Below are 18016 nucleotides of genomic sequence, written 5' to 3' on the forward strand. Positions count from 1 at the left end.
AAAAATATTCAGCTTCGGGATTCAAATGCCGAAACCCGAATATGAAGAAAAGTCTAACTTGAGGTTGAAATATGGAAAAACATGAACACTTTGAATTCGGATATTGAAAAAAATATTCATAGATACATAGATATATAGATACACTGATACATACATAGATACATACATAGATACATGCATAGATGTATACAGAAATACACAGACATACATACAGAGATACATTCAGACGTACAGACATACAGACAGACGTACATACAGAGATACATTCAGACATACACTGAGTTCCTTACAGACATACACACATGCATACATACATACATACATACATACATACATACATACATACACGCAGAAGACAAACATACATACATACATACATACATACATACATACATACATACATACATACATACATACATACATACATACATACATACATGCATACATACATACATACATGCAGAAGACATACATACATGAAGAAGACAGACAAACATACATACATACAAACATACATACATACATACATACATACATACATACATACATACATACATACATACATACATACATACATACATTCATACATACATACATACATACATACATACATACATACATACATACATACATACATACATACATACATACATACGTACATACATACGTACATACATACATACATGAAGAAGACAATGCTGAATCTAAATAGAAATGAAAAATCTGGAATGTGAACAGAAACTCAAAGTCAACATTTGAGACCAGAATGTGAAGAAAAAGATATTCGGATTCGGGATTCGAATCCCTACGGAAACACGAAGCATCTTTGAGCAGCTGAACTCTATAGATATCGGCGCTATACAAATATTAGCATAGTAATAATTATTTCCGCAAAGCGCCGGAGACATGAATGCCGGTCTATCTGTGTATTGGCTTAACACAACGGACGTATTTTTAGTGTATATTGCTTTGCATATTTACAATATGTTGATCACGATGATAAATTAAAGGACGCCAGGTGTGAGGCACACAGGTACTCACGATATTTTGATGAATAAGGCTACGCATAACGTAAAACTACACATCTCAACTATGGTAATTCTGTTTGTGGTGACACGTTATCGCGAAATATTCTTATTTGTAAACTGTCATTGCCATGTCAGCTGATTGGATAAACACATGGATTTTACTGAATGTCGAGCCTTTGTACAGTTCTTTTATGTGCATTATCTGTTTGTGGCTTTCAATTCAGCTTATGTGTAAAACTGACATATATTTTTACATGTGCATGATTCGAACATGTCCAGTGCCCTCAGACGTAAGGCAACCCTTATACCTTTTCATCCTTAATGATCGTAAATATATAATTCGAACCTGTGGTCATGAAACATTGAAACAGTTTTGTATAGTGCCAGAAAATTAAAGACTCACACTGGCATATGCACTGGCTAAAAGAAAACAACTGAGTTTGGAAATTTTAACTACACATTGTTTGTTTATATACTTAGCCTACCTCAAGAACTGCACCCGTCTCTCTTCATTCGACCATGAGCGGGAACTACTTAAACTTTCCCCCAGGCCTACCATATCCTCTCTCTGTGCTGTATATCTATCAAGTAGTGAGGCGAGAAAACAGCCTCAATCCCCATAACAGTAGTTAACAAGCAGTTACTATATAACGTCGAATAACTTGATTTCATGAGGTTTGGACGCCGCAGATTATGATAAACCAGCAAAGGAGAGGCAATAAACAGGCATCGATAACCATGATTGAGAGTCATAGTGACGAACTGTCCCCTAGAAATTCCCATTTGGGAGCAAACAGACCCGGACTTTGCAGAGAAATCGGATACTGAACCATACGGTGCCGGAAAAACCAACACGTGCTCTGATATCCTCGAGTCACTGTTTGGAGGTCTTACCTCCGGTTCCGGAGTCAGGTCTAAAGGAGTGACGGGACAAGGTAAAGACTTCCTATCTCTGCCTCGAGGATGAGAAGGCAAAGAGTCAAAAAGGTCTGGATTAGAAGGGGTAAAGGGCGGAGTTCCACGTTGTCTCGCTGAGTACTGAAATTTAGTTTTCTGGAACAGCAAGAGTTGCACAGACACTTGAAACTTTAGATGCAACATCTACTACAGACCCATTGAAGATCATATCACTTGCCCATGTCTGCAACCTCTGCAGTAGGCAGTAGACCCAACGAAGATCGTATCCCCGAACATGACTGACGAAACAATTCGGCCTTGAATCTATCCTTCCCAGAAGACAATTCAAATTCAAGAGCCATATAACGAAAGAAAGGAGAAAGCTGTTCAAATACCACCTGAGATTGATCCAATATCCTGCCATGCGTCCCTATTGTATGCATTCTGGTCATCACTGTCATCATTGACAACCGACAACTAATGTAAGGGATGCAGAGCCGAATTACAGCATGAAAATACGCCAGTTCCCTGTCTTCTGCAACGAACGGTTAACTGGAACGCTTCCCACAGACCATTGAAATCATCACCCTACAGGAAATATCTCTATGTCTCATGACATAAGCCATGCCCAAATCATCCGGAGATTTAATAATTGGTAGCTGATTTTTTTTTCAACTCTCTAACCTAACACATGAGCCGGTTCAACAATATCAAAACTGTAATCCAGGATGGAGATTTTCGAATGCCCTGGAGAAGGGAAGGGAGGCTGTGACTGAGACTGTTTCCTTATAACAAACTGATGATTATTGCCAGGAATGGTATGCGGTTGTTGAACTTGAGAGGACGAACGGCACTGACTCCAGGCCGACGTGACGTCACGGAGCGTAGTGTCTAAATGGTGTCTAAATGGAGCTGGTGTGTAAACCAGCGTAGTGATTCCAAGATTCAAGAATAATCTGCGGTAGGAATGGAGTAGTGTCATATATACCTGCGTTGAGAAACAATGAGAGCATGTCATGGCCGTCCAGCATACGTAGTGTATATCGCATATATCAACGTCAAATTTACTAACCGAGCAGAAGACATTACTTGTGTTGGATGTGAAAGAGTTACAGTGCAAGATAATATGGCAATCATAGTCATAGCAACCCTACCTGGGTTTATACTACCCCGCCAGTTGTCGGCGAGTGTCGGAAAAGTTAGGTATAACTTAAAATCACAAAAGTACTACATTTAAAAATAAATCTATTCAGTTTCTTTGATGCTTATTTGAGCATATGGATCCTTTCAGGAGGATATAAATTTTATCATTCAAGAGCAACCTCATCTTGGTAGCACCCACCACCCCTACACGTGTGAACCCGAATTCGAATTCATACAAGATTGTTTTAGAATTATCGGTGGACAATATCTATCAATCATCAAGGATTCCAAGTTCTTAGGTTTATGTTTTGACTCCCTCTTAACATTTCATCCACATATCCAATATCTAAAAACATAAATGCCTAAAGATCACTGAAAGTCGTTCACGAATATAAGTGGTGAGGTGATCAAACTACCCTCTTACTCTTACATAGATCACTAGTCCGTTCCAAGATAGATGACCCGTGAAGGTCCCGGGGTAGAATGGGCCTTCAGCAACCGATGCTTGCCACGAAAGGTGGCTATGCCTGTCGTAAGAGGCGACTAACGGGATCGGGTGGTCCGGCTCGCCGATTTGCTTGACACATGTCATCAGTTCTCAATTACGCAGATCGATGCTCATGCTGTTGGTCACTGGCTTGTTTAGTGGAGACTCGATTATTTACAGACCGACTAAATATTGCACAGTGCGGATTAAAACTAAACTCACTCACTCCAAGCTTGGTTATGCCTCTGTCGTATGTGGTGGAGCCAGCAAGGACAATCTAAAAGTATTAGATTCTGACATTCAACAAGGTCTAATATTTTGCCTTGGGTCTTTAAGAACTGCTCCTGGGGCAGATGAATCATCTCATACACAACACCGTTTAAAATTATCTTCACAATATGTTACACAAGTATACTGTAACGACTCTAATCATTTAAATGAGTTTTCAGTCCGAATTATGTGGAATTATGCAACAATCAGAATTACACCATTCATTGCTGCCGGCATTCAGCAGGATAATATCTACCGTCCTGTAATCTTTTATTCTCCTCCGAGGCAATTAGTGACACACCATCAAAATTACAATATAAGCACAATATAAGCAAGAATTTAATTAATTAAAAAGTAAATATAATACATACAAATCTTTATTTGCAGATGGGACAAGGGTGGAGACGCTGTCACCTGCGCTAGCTACAGTCACTGCATCCAGAACAATATCGTCTGGAATACCGGGTGACAGATTTGTTTACACCCTAAATATAATCAATATAGCATCTATTCAAACTCCCTTTCGTGTCCTCTGGCCATTAAATTCTACGTTGTATTTATCCACTTTTAATGGAATTATATAATGATCTTGCTACTGGCCAATACGTCATTGTCCTCTGTTGGTTACCAAGCTCGTTGGCACATCTGGTAACACAATGGCTGATATTGCTGTCATGCTAGCGTTCAACAAATCTGTGACATCCCTTCTTATTCCATACTGATTATTCAGCTAACGTGAGATCTTATATCCGTGATCTGATGCAGATGAAATGGGACACCCAATTAGGGATTAATAAATTGCAATAAATGCAACAGACCCTGTATTGGTGACACCTAGGGTTGTCAGTCCAGATTTGAAGATGCTATTATGGATGATGTTGTATTGGCCATACTAGACGTACTGATACGTACGTGACTGTTAAAAGGTGATGGTCCTCCGTTTTACTTCCCTTGTGATGAAAGCATCACGGTCAAGCGTTGCGTTTTCCATCACAAGAGATAAATATTTCACAATAACAAAATGAGGGATATTACAACCTTAATTGTCATTAGCTTTAACCGTAATTGTCATTATATTATTATTGCTTTTGAATAAAAAAGAACCGTTGCACAATACTGGTATAAAGTTATTTAGATACATGTTTTATACGTGATAGTTTAAATTATAAACTGAGATTCTTCAGGGATGTATCCTCAAAGGGGATTAAAGTACTATAAAATGTTTGTCCTTCTGAGGGGGTACTAAGTTCCAAAACATTCAAAGACAATTTAAAATATCTACTCCTATTGACCGCAGAATGTGTATGCTTCCAATCTATGGCTAGTTTGGTCTAAATTATTAATACATGAAAGGATGTTGTAAACACTGCTGGGTTCGATCCAGGAAGCAAATTACTTTGGTTCCTAGTGTGGTGATCTACTCTCACTTTCGGCAATCGACAGCTTGTTTTTTTTCTATTGTGTTGCTCTATTTTTGTGTCTATGGGTTTAAGTGCTGGTTTTTATGAATGATATTCCAGTATTTTTCATTTATATGAATTTGTTCCACTTCTTATGTCACGACATGTCTCAAATATCGCCATTGTTACTCTATATCTTAACTCAATCCCTCACGCAGCTGATAATGTAAACTGCCAATAATTAACATTTATTTACAAAACATATATCAACATGTATGCAAGTATTATATTTCTTTTTAATACTGCAATAATGAAACGACAATTAACATAACAAAAGACAAATCTTACCTGTAACGGTAAATATAGACAGATATCGATTATATAAGATTATAAAAGGTGTAATCGTATATGAATAATTTTGTGCAGGATCGTGAGATATCAGGCTCTCTGCTAGTTTCCTTTTCCATATGTTTGGTTTATTTTCCGAGACAAAGTCCTTCCATAGTACGTGTTCTATGAAAGAAAGGAAAATATAATATTGAAGTGTTTCTCACCTGTAGTGAAAGGAATTCAAAATGCAGGTCAGGGTAGGTGATAACAGGAGTTTAAAGTAGTGGTCTCAAGAAAAGACGGATAGCATCTAACAGGTGGCAGATACTTGGCAGTGATAGCCACCTGCTTCCAGCCTCGAGTGCCTTATAATTATAGCTTTTGCATTATTTCGCCTTTTTCTAGCTTTATCAGTGCAAACTGACGAGTGTACGCATAACGGACTCCTGCTGGTACGGTTGTTTCCATGCTAGGCGATGTGCATGATATGTGTGGCCTTCACAGAGCTAAACATCTATTGGCATTGATTTTACGTGTTATAAGTCTGATTCTACATCTGGCTCAACTGAGTGAGGAGCTTGCAGGCAGTCGTGATCAGGGAAGGACACAGCGCTGATCAGAAAAACGAACATAATCCAATCTGTGAAGTTCGCTCCTTGGTAATTAGACAAACGAACGATGAACCGCAAAGGGTGGGGAATGCTGCTGGTACCAATCACCAAGAAGCTTTTCAAGAAGTTGATACTAGGATTCGTTGTTGTATGCGCATTTTTGTCTGTATTGAAGATGGACTATTTGACCAGCGAACATCACCATGCCGAATGGAAAGTACAAAGATCGTTTGTACGTGGTTCAAGGGAAACCATGGGTAAGAAGACATTTAATTCTCAGATAGCCATTGCACACGTGTCTGTTTAAAGTCAATTCCGTTCTGAAAACTGAATGGACTTGTCAATGTTTGAAATATGACGTTTGTCATGCTTTTGGTTTCGTAGTTCGTTAATTTATCAATTTTCATACAATAGCTTTTGTTCCTTTTTAGATTTGAAACAAAAACTCAGCTCCAGTATAACCAGGATTTTCTCTGTCCGAATGTTTTTAATTTTGTTTTATAGATTATTTACATTCCGGATGATTCCCTAAATCTCACAAAACAAACGTACCACGTAAGGATAGTCAGTATATATTACTACAAACAAAAATATATTCTTTCAGGCTGAATACATTCATTACAAGTTATGGTCTTGTTTTATTTACAGATGCAAAGATCAGCATATCCTAGTTATTAATCAGAACGAAAAGATCTAAGTACATTTTCCATAGAGAAACAGACGGCTTTTATTGAATGTCAGTCCAGACAGCAAATAGTGGCGTGCTCTTGACACTTGTCAAGAAATAAATTTGTTCCTGTTATATGTTGTTGAATAGAGACTTCAGTTGAGTATCATATCATATTATGATCTACAGAGAGGATAAAGGAGCAGAGAGCTAAATGTAGGAGTGACGGATTGCACGAATGGTGTTTCCTAACATATTGCTGTGACAGTTTTATCCACCTGACCTCTATACGAGGCACACGAATTTGCTTCAACATAGAGTGAGTGAGTCAGTGAGTTTAGTTTTACGCCGCACTCAGCAATATTCCAGCTATATGGCGGCGGTCTGTTAATAATCGAGTCTGGACCAGCTAATCCAGTGATCAACAACATGAACATCCATCTGCACATTTGGGAACCGATGACATGCGTCAACCAAGTCAGCGAGCCGGACCACCCGATCGCGTTAGTCGCCTCTTACAACAACCATTGTCATTTTTTATGGCAAGCATGGGTTGCTGAAGGCCTATGCTACCCCGGGACCTTCACGGGTCTGCAACGGAGAGGCTTTCACTATGGGTCATATAAAATTATATATGCCCCAAGACACGCCCCGAGACCTCGATGATGAAAGTTGTCGAGCTCTGAAGTATATGATTTATGGCCCGAAACATACATAAATCAGCCTTCGTCAAGTTTTGATCTAATTAATTTTTTGTAGAGGTAGATCAAAATATTTTTGTTTCCGCTTCACTAGCATTTGAAAGGACATTTAGTATACATGTATTGAAAACCTTTGTCAGTTCTGTAGATCCATGCTGATCCATTTGATTACTGGATTCTAATATGTCATTTGTAAATCAGATTTTAGATGCACCCATAACTAGTGATAAGATACTTGAAAGTATTCAACATCTTAAATCCAATAAACCCCCTGGTATTGATGATACTATTTCTGTTATTTGTTTTTTAAGAGCTCAGCGGATACATTAATACCATAGTTCGAACTTATATTTTATGATATACTCGAGACTAGTATTTTCCCTCAATCTTGGTCAGTTGGTGTAATAGTCACAAACAAGGTGATATAAATAGTATGAATAATTATAGAGGGATTACCCTCCTTTGCATATTTAGCACAATCTTTACTTATATCATTAATAAAAGACTCCCACTCTCGGCAGATACTCTGGATAAAATAAATGAAGAGCAAGCGGGATTCAAAGAGGGATACTCGACAATTATATTCTATTTATTCTCTAAATAATTGTACAAGAATATTTAAGTACTTAAGGTGGCAAATTCTATGCTCTTTTTGTAGATTTCTTGAAAGCATTTGGCTCGGTAAATATAAATAAACTATTGAATCTCTTACGAATTCATGGATTGAGCAGGAAAATGAATAAACTCTTATGCAGTATTTATGAAAATATAAAGGTATATGTAAGACATAATAACGAGGTTTCAAAACGTTTACCAGCCATTTGGGAGTAAGACAGGGCTGTATCTTAAGTCCTTTTCTGTTTAATTTCTTTATAAATGAATTAGCCACTCAAATTCACGAAAACTGCTATAATGGCATCCTACTACACACCGATATCACGCACCTGTTTTTGCTTCTATTTGCATATGATATTATATTATTTTCCAGTACAAGTAATGAGATAAACTGATGAATTAGAGAATTATTGCGATGATTGGAAACTAAGTGTAAACATGGATAAGTCGAAAGTGATAGTTTTAAAAATGGTGGCCAAATAACGGGTAAAGAAACATGTTTTTGTTTAAAGGAGAACGCTTAGAAATAACACCGTTCTATAAATATGTATGTGTTTAGTCCTCCAAAACCCTGTCATGGAATAGATACGCTAAACAGGCAGCCACACAAGCGCAGAACGCTTTTGTTTCGAACTATAAGCAGTTAAATGCTCTGGGTAATGTTGCGTTCGAGCCGCTTTTTAAAACATTTGATGTTAACATAAGTCCAGTATTACTGTATGGATCTGAAGTCTGGTGCTTACAATATTTCGATGTAATAGAAAGGGTTAATTTGTATGTCTGTAAAAGATAAGTACGTTAAGACAAGTACTTCTAGTCTGCCCAGTGTGCGTGAATGTGGTAGATTTCCAATGCACATATTTACTCAAGTTAAGGCTATCAAATACTGGTTACGATTGTTAAACATGTCTGCACATAGGGTTACAACATGATCATAGTTTATGACAGTGATGGAAAAACTGATTGGATAACGAACATTAAAACATTTCTGTTTAAAACGGCTTTTGGTAACGCACAGTATAATCAAAACGTTAACTTCTACCCTAATTGTATAAAGTCACTTACAGAGACTTACAGATTTGTATGTGCAAACATGGTTTGAATCAAAGACTCTATCAAATAAATGTTTCTATTACAAACTATCTAAAGCACAAATTAGTTTGGAGTAGTACCTCTCTAAGATAACAGTAAAGATAGAAGTGCCGATTTGAACTATCACGTTTTCGATGCTTGCCGCATGATTTATTCACAGAAACTGGACGCTATACTAATATTAATCGACAAGACAGAGTGAGTGAGTGAGTGAGTTAATATTTAACGTCACATCGGCAATATCTCAGCCATATCGTGACGAGAAGATTTAATAGTGTAATGAAATATATATCTATTATAAAACCTGTCAACGGAGGACAGTAAAACTACTAGGATATCACAGAGGAGAATATGAAACTAGTAACTAAACCTAAAACAATGTATCTATGGAGGACAATACAATATAAAAATGGGCTATAGATTCCAAACAACTGGAGGTAGATCACCATACTGGGACCATGGGCACTTACAGTACCTTTGCTACCTGCATGGATCCTAGCTGGATTTACATCTTCCCCTCAGCCGTCAGCAAGTTGGGAAATCTAGCCATGTAAATAAAAATACACTTATTCTACGATTAATTTACTTTGAATGTTTGTGAACTTACGTACCCTCTCGGGGGCACAATAGTTTTACAGTACTTCAACCCACTTTGAGAATACAGCCACTAACAAGCACAGTTATGATTTTAAACTTCCAATAATAAAATATTTATCTATTTACAATTCAGTTAATAAATATAATTCTTTTAAAATGCAATGATTAAATGAGAGCTTGTGTTTTAAAAAGGATCCTTCAGAGTTGGTGAATTAAAATACTGTTCCCTAGTGATAGGATATGCTTGACTGTGATTCTTTCATCACATGGGATACAAAACGGAGGATCCTCACCTTTAAGCAAATATTTATGGGTATATCTTGTGTGGCCAATACGACTCTTCAAATCTGGACTGACAGCCCAAGTAGGTGTATGTACGGTTTTTTTTCCACTTCTTCTGCATCAGATCATGGATGAAAGTTCTAATGCTAGCTTTGTAATCAGAGTATGGAATAAGAAGTGGCGTCACAGATTTGTTGAGTGCTGCCTTGGCAGCAAGATCGGCCATCATGTTACCAGAAATGCCTACGTGGGTGCCTTGGCCAACAAAAGAAGGTGTCGCATTGGCCAGTAGCAAGATTATTATACAATTCAATAATTTCTATGAAAAGTGGATGTTTACATGATAAATTTTTAATCGCCTGAAGACAAGAAAGAGAGTCTGAATAGATTATATATTGTTTACGTTTAGGGTGTATTTGAATATATTTAACAGCTGTTAATATGGCGTTTGCTTCAGCTGTAAAAATAGAACTCTAGAAGATATTGTTCTGGATCCAATGACAGTGGAACAAGCCACCATCCTTGGACCCATCTGTAAATGAAAATTTGTAATTGTTATATTGCTTATATTCCTGTTTATACTGTAATTCGTCAGTTTCCGATTTTTTTAACGTAGTTAATGTTAAGTCAACTTGTGGCCATATTAATTGCCAGGGAGGAGAAGAGAGAAGTCGGAAAGGAGCTATATTTTCAGCTCAATGCCGGCAGCAGCAATAAGATGCTTCATTCTGAGCCCAAGAGGCGGTACAAGAGACAACCTTTTGTTATACAAATCCTTATACAGAGGATTGAAAACACAGTTATAAGCGGGGTTAGATTCGTTAGCATATAATTTTGTGATATATTGTAAAGCTTTTCTTCGCCGTTGTGTAAGATATGGTTCCTCTGACTCGACGTAAAGACTATCAACAGGAGAGGTTCTAAAGGAACCAAGACAACGTCTTAGACCTTGATGGTGAACAGAATCTAACAGCTTTAAGTTGCTGTAACCATAATCGATTTTGGATCAGTGATCTATACAGATGGAGGAGGGTAGATTGATCACCTCCCCATTTAGAATTTGATACAACCTTTAACAAATCAAGTGCCTTCAGGCATTTAGATTTAAGGGATTTAATATGTGGTGAGAAGGTCAAATGTGAATCAATAGTAAGTCCCAAGAACTTGGCCTCCTTAACAACTTTGTTTGGCGTGCCACTTAGAAATAGTTCTGGGTTTTTATGGGGTTTGTATTTACGACAGAAGTGTATACAATTGGTTCTTATTTAGAAAATGTAAAGCCGTTTTCAAGACACCATTTATCTATTCTGCTTAAACACAGTTGTAGTTGCGGTTCATTAGTATGCATATTTTTCCCACGACAAGAAATATTAAAATCATCCACAAATAACGATCCATCTATTAAATCGTTTAAAACTTTTGATAAACTGTTGATCTTGATGCTAAAAAGAGTGACAGACAAAATGCTGCCTGGTGGAACACCCTGATCCTGATTGTAATGATCAGACAGGGTAGAACCCACGCGGATCTGGAATTGTCTGTTATTTAAAAAGTTGGATATAAATTCAGGCAAACGACCGCGCAAACCGAAATCATGTAAATTTCTTAGACTGCCATATTTCCAGGTTGTGCCATATGCTTTCTCAAGATCAAAAAAGATAGACACAGCATGTTGTTTATTAATCGACTGTACTTCTGTTTTACGGAAAGCACACTGTATATAGCTTGTAAGGTTATTAGTTTCCAAGTACCAAACAAGTCGATTATTTATCATGCGTTCCATGGACTTGCAAACACAGCTAGTTAATGAAATCGGACGATAATTGGATGGATCCGTATGATCACGTCCAGGTTTACGTACTGGTACTACTATGGCGTCACGCCATGAGGGAGGAAAGTTACCCGATGTCCAAACTTCATCAAAAATTGATAAGAGCGTCTCGAAACAGGATTCTGGTAAGTGCTTCAGGAGTTGATAATGTATGTTATCAGCTCCTGTAGCAGTGTCATGAGCTTGATCAAGAGCAGTATGGAGTTCATGAACAGAAAATGTTTCATTATAATCTTCCCCATTATCAGAATTGAAATTAATAATTTTCTTTTCCTGTTGTTTTTGATATTGCTGAAATTTAGGTATATAATTACAAGAGGAAGAATGTTTAGCGAGAGTTTCGCCCAGTTTATTCGCAATATCTGATTTGTCAGTAAGTAATTGATCTCCATGTTTAAGACGGTGGACAGTAGATTTAGTACCTTTACCTTTGATTTTCTGGACCATGTTCAATACCTTGGACATGGGTGTCCGAGAATTTATTTTGGATACATTATTTTGCCAAGATTGGCGTTTGTTCTGTTTAAAAGTACGCCGCGCTTTAGCATTCAAAGTTTTAAATTTACTGAAATTATGCACCAAAGGATGGCGACGGAAATAATGTTCTGCTTTTTCCCTTGCCTTCCTAGCTCGTTTGCAGTCATCGTTGAACCATGGTTTTCGAATATGTGGAATTGCAGAGGAGTTTGGTATACACTCATCAGCTATGGAGTTCAATTCATCAGAAAAGCATTTAATAGCATCTAGGACGACAAGAAAACGTTCAGGTTTAAGTTTTTCAGCACACAGTGTTTCATATAAAGCCCAGTTAGCCTAAAATTTCGCCTTCATGATGGAGGAACATCAGATGGAGTTACAGATTTTAGTAGAGTAGGGAAATGGTCACTTCCACACAGGTCATCGTGGACTGACTATTCAAATTCATTTAGTAGTTCTGAATTTGTGAGTGAGAGAGCAGAATAGGTCCTTGTACCAGGGTGTAAATATGTGTTGGAACCATCATTATAAATACATAAATCATTGTCAGAACAAAAGTCCTCCAACAATTTCCCTTTAGTGGTTGTAGTTACACTACCCCAGAGTGGGTTGTGCCCATCTAAATCTCCCATTATATTACAGGGCTTCGGGAGTTAGTCATATAGAGCTTGAAGATCAGTTTTGGCAAACGTCGAAGACGGTGAAATATAAAGAGAGCATAGTGTAAACGCTACATGTAAAGTAATTCTCACTGCAACAGCCTGCATATAAGTAATTAGTGAAACAGGACTTTGAATAACGTTTTGTCTGACTAGAATGGATGATCCGCCAGTGGCTCTATCACCCGTAGGTGAAAAACAATGATATGCATTAAAATGGCGAAGCTCAAATGTATCTTTAAATATGTCTCCTGGAGACATAACGCTGAAGGTGTAAAATCTTGGACTAATAGCTGTAACTCATGTAAATTAGTCCTCAATCTGCAGTTCCACTGCACAATATTATTGGAATAAACTATGTTTTGGGGGGATTTATTGGGGATCTAGCCCGCACTCTTTTGGAGGGCGACAAGCTGTGTGCCCTAGAATGGACGTTTTTTGTAACGTCCATGTCCTCGAGAGAACCATATTTATTAAACAATTGAATTTTATATTTTTGTGACCCTTTAGGAGCTCTGCCACTTTGTTGTTTTGAAGCATCAGTCTTAGGCATATGTCTATTTGCTAACTATCAGCTGTCGATTGAGACTTTGAGTGTGGCTGAGATGATGATGATGATTTGTGATCGGAAGAAGACTTTAATATACTCGGAAGTGATTGCTCAGTCTGAGATGACATAGGAGGGTACAAAAGCTGTGGGGAGTCAGAACTGACCCACGTCAAGGTCTTTTGGAAGCTTGTAGATGATTTTGTTACTTTATAGCTGTGCACTGGTGATGTGTTTGGTACTGTAGCATAACTTTCTGTTAGGTCAGATCTCTTCACCATTTTTCTTGCCTCTGAAAAGGAGATATTTTGGGTAAACTTTATTCTGTGTATTGCCATTTGCTCTTTCCAAATTGGACACTGTTTCGAAGAAGATGAATGGTCGCCTGAGCAGTTCGTGCATTTGTTAAAGTCACTGTCACAATCTTCTGTTGTGTGTGTCTTCTCACCACAGTGAGCACACAACAGACAATGTACAGGTAGATACACCGTGTCCGTATTTCTGGCATTTAAAACATCTGAGCGGGTTAGGGATGTACGTCTCAACTTGGATGTTACAGTAACCTGCCTTTACTGACTTTGGAGTATTTGGAGACGAGAAGGATACATGTTTGTTTGGATAGTTTCGTTACTTTTCCGGGTTGAAAAAGGTTGACATAAAGCACTCCTTGATCTTTCATTTCACATGTTATATCAAGTTCTGACATATCAACAAACAGTCGATCACGATCTCTGACAATACCTTTACTTTCGTTCAGGGTTTTGTGAGCAGAGACCGTGACCGGAATACCCATGAAAGATTTAATGTTCATCAGGTTAGTTGATTGTTTCTTTCCGCGCACTCAACTAACAGTCCACCGAAGCGTCTAATGTTTTTCACATCTCCAACAATACCTTGAAAACCCTTGGATACTGCAAAGGGGTTAAGCTTTTACGGTGTCTTGCCAGGAGTCTCAATCACAACGAAACGCGGCCAATATTCAGTCGATGCAGACCGGTCTGTGGTTAGCATGATCTGGGTCACTTTCAAGTAAACGTTTTGGGTTTTTTTGGTTGGAATTTCATAAGCCATAGTTAGTTTAATTTGGTTCATCATCCGAGCTCCCCACCCACCACGGCGTATCAGAAGGACAATGCTAAAGTAAGCGGGCCTTCAGCTTACAGCACAAAGGATACCCGGATGACACACTCCAGCAGAAGAATGAAAGGGTTAATAACTCCACCAGATTGACCCATGAGCCATCACCTTCTGGGCATACGACTCTAGGCAAAAACGTGAATTTGTAAAATTGAAATTCAGAAAGTCAAAAACTCGACCAAGTAATATACATCAAATAATATAATATCAAAGTTTTTGCAACATTACATCAAGTAATGTTGAGCGAGGGCTTGGTGTGACCAGCCGATTGGTGGAACCGGGCCCATTCAACCACCCGTCTAGGTGAAGTTAGGGCCGAAGTTGTGTGTTGAGCAATAGGAACACTGGTCCTGGTCCCATGCCCTCAACCATCAGGATCCCCTCCTCCACCGACACAGGGCCGCAACCCACGGATTGGTGGACCAAATATCCCCCCGGGTCCACAACGGGGGTGTCGGCGAGCTCTTACCGCTGCCCAGCACCCACCACGAGGAGGTGGCTCGCCACGGGTGCCAACAAGACAGACTATGCCAACTATGCGATACGAATAATGTCGAAGATGAGTACCACTTCCTTCTTGTTTGTCCACTGTACTCCGATCTCAGAAGGAAATATTTACCAAATCAGTTTTACAGATATCCAAACGTTATTATTTTTGTGATTACTGTCATGTACAAACATTATAATACTTCAGAACTTAACGTTGTTTACATGCCATGCTTCATTGCAAAGAAAGAAACAGAATATTATCTGAAAATGTAAACATTATCACTCGGGAGAACATTTATGTATGAATGTTTATGCACTGTAGGCCTGTGGCCTCTTCAGTACCGTACGGAATAAAGTTTGGTTTTTTTTGTTTTGTTTTTTTATCACTGGATTGTCATGTCCACACGTTCATTTCCAGACGCCGTGCATAGCGGGAAGATTTTTGAGTTCAAAACTCATTCACTTACTCCATAAATCTTAAATGTTTGACATTCAGATTTTTTAATATGGGAAATATAAACTTATTTCATTGATCACTGATACTTGTCAAAGAATAAGTCTTGGTCATTATGACTATATCATGCATTTTCCGTGTGGGTGTTTTGGTTTTCTCTTATCCATGACAAAGCCAGCTACGTAGAATGACCAACCAATGCAGCTCTGTGCAAGGCTATATATCTAGTACCAAAACATGTAACCGATAATACGAAGCAAACGCAACATGTAAGGACAACAATCTATAAATTGCTCGCTATTGCATCAGCTGTGTGTACTCTTGAAGAGCTTCAAATATTACTCCTGCATTTGAACAACAATGATAAATGCTACTCTGCTGATAAAGTAAGCACCGCCAGCAGTGTAAACATAGAGCAAGGCTGTCTGCAGACACATATTCATCCATATCTTGCAGTCCAAGAAAAACACCCTATCCCGTCTTTTGAAACGACACGCATCCTATCTCGTCCTTTGAACGTTTTTACAAACTTCATTTCATTGTATTTCAGATTATGGGGAAGATGTCAAAACGTCACGCATACGCATTTCTTGCTGGGTTATGACAAACCCTCGAAATCTCGAAACAAGGTCCAGATATATCCAGATGACGTGGGGTAAACGCTGTGACAAATTGGTGTTCATCAGCTCAGAAACAAACACGACGTTCCCAGCGGTCGGACAGAATGTATCAGAAGGCAGAAATCATCTAACCGAAAAGACCCTCGGCGGATACCATTATGTTTATAAACATCACTTTGACGACTGTGATTGGTTCTTTAAAGCTGATGACGATACTTACCTCATCGTAGAAAACCTTCGTCTCTTTCTGGTCGGTTTCGATACAAACAAGCCTATATATTTCGGCCATCACTTTAAGACTCTTCTCAAACAAGGATACTCTAGCGGCGGATCCGGACTGGTCGTCAGCAAAGAGGCCCTCAGAAGGTTTGGTCAACAAGGACATGATCCAAAGATATGTCGTCAAACTGGCACTGCGGGTGATGCTGCGTTTGGTCAATGTATGCAGTCTGTTGGAGTACCCTTGGGAAACTCTACTGATTCCAAAGGCCGGAGTCGTTTCCATTGTTTGTCACCAGCAGCTCACATAAATGGGATATATCCCAAATGGTATCATGTTTATGACGCAAATGGAGCTAAAAAGGTATTTAATTTAATTATATATCAACATAATGCACAATCATACTTGAATAGACGCATTCGCATTTGCTAAAGTAAGGTATCAGGTTACATGTGACATTAATCCATTATTCGAAGTGTTTCTAGAAGCAAATGGACATCAGGAGTGAGCTGATCACACGATGTTTTTGGGTATGCATTGGAGGACATACAAAGTAATACATGCACGTGCCAAGGAAAACTGAGCCACTATTAATAAACCATTGTGCAAATAAACGTACAAAATTCTTCGCCATAACCTATATGAAAAAGGCATGCGTTTTTGTTTGTGGGTGTCAGTACGCCAAATATCTCCGAGTTTCTGTGATTTTATTGCATGCATACAGGTCTGAGTTACACAGTATATTTAGTATTGTTGCTATTATTATCATTATTATTTCAGGGTATTAGCAGCATAAGTGACTACCCCATCACATTCCATTACGTTGGCGGCAGCAAGATGTTGGAGCTGGAGTATCTCATCTACCACACTCGTGTACATCTACTTCACAAAGGCCGTCCTGAAGCAAACATAAAATAAATAGCCAGTTTAGATTGTGTTTTGTGCCATATGCAAACATCTGAAAATACTACAGCAGAATCAGACTTTTATTCAAGTAGAGAGAGTAGTCAAGTGAATGCAAAGAGGCACTAAACATATGATTTTTAGTTTGGGTTTGAAACCCTTGTGTTGGTTCCACCATTCACTGTTATCCCACTGGATGCATGTTTTCAGATTATTCTGTATACTATAACTCTCATTTGGTTTATTGACATACCTTTTAACCGACGATAACATTATAGTGCGAGATGTTCCGCAAGATGCCAGATGCTCCAGTGCAGTAAAGTTACTGAATACATGAATACTGCATTCAGCTAAAAACTGAACATCTGCATTCATTTTTGTGTTCGCGAACAGTTTAACCTACATGCAGAAATTTGTTTCATTTTTCTGTTATGAAGTTTCTTTATGCTTATCACGTCGGTCGTACTCAATTTTATATCATTTTATTTTTCCAAAGCATGGTTTGTAATTATCTGGAGGACGGAAGACGTTGCAGTGCATCAAACTTTTACGTCTTTCA

General features: G+C 38.4%; 1 protein-coding gene across 1 annotated transcript; it reads left to right on the forward strand.

The window, feature by feature from the left end:
- The first annotated feature begins 1299 nt into the window (after positions 1 to 1299).
- Positions 1300 to 17472, forward strand: LOC137256418 (glycoprotein-N-acetylgalactosamine 3-beta-galactosyltransferase 1-B-like). The gene is made up of 4 exons (XM_067794262.1): positions 1300 to 1318; positions 1802 to 1963; positions 16265 to 16917; positions 17335 to 17472. The coding sequence occupies exons 1-4, from the start codon at positions 1300 to 1302 to the stop codon at positions 17470 to 17472; spliced, it is 972 nt and encodes a 323-aa protein (XP_067650363.1).
- Positions 17473 to 18016: the final 544 nt, after the last annotated feature.

The sequence above is a fragment of the Haliotis asinina genome, chromosome 11 (assembly GCF_037392515.1).
Source record: "Haliotis asinina isolate JCU_RB_2024 chromosome 11, JCU_Hal_asi_v2, whole genome shotgun sequence".
Lineage (NCBI taxonomy): Eukaryota > Metazoa > Mollusca > Gastropoda > Lepetellida > Haliotidae > Haliotis > Haliotis asinina.

Excerpts from the sequence above, each read along its gene's own strand:
- LOC137256418 (XM_067794262.1), top strand. Across the intron at positions 1,964-16,264 it reads TAAAGGAGTGACGGGACAAG|ATTATGGGGAAGATGTCAAA; the intron begins GTAAAGACTTCC and ends ATTGTATTTCAG. Across the intron at positions 16,918-17,334 it reads ACGCAAATGGAGCTAAAAAG|GGTATTAGCAGCATAAGTGA; the intron begins GTATTTAATTTA and ends TTATTATTTCAG.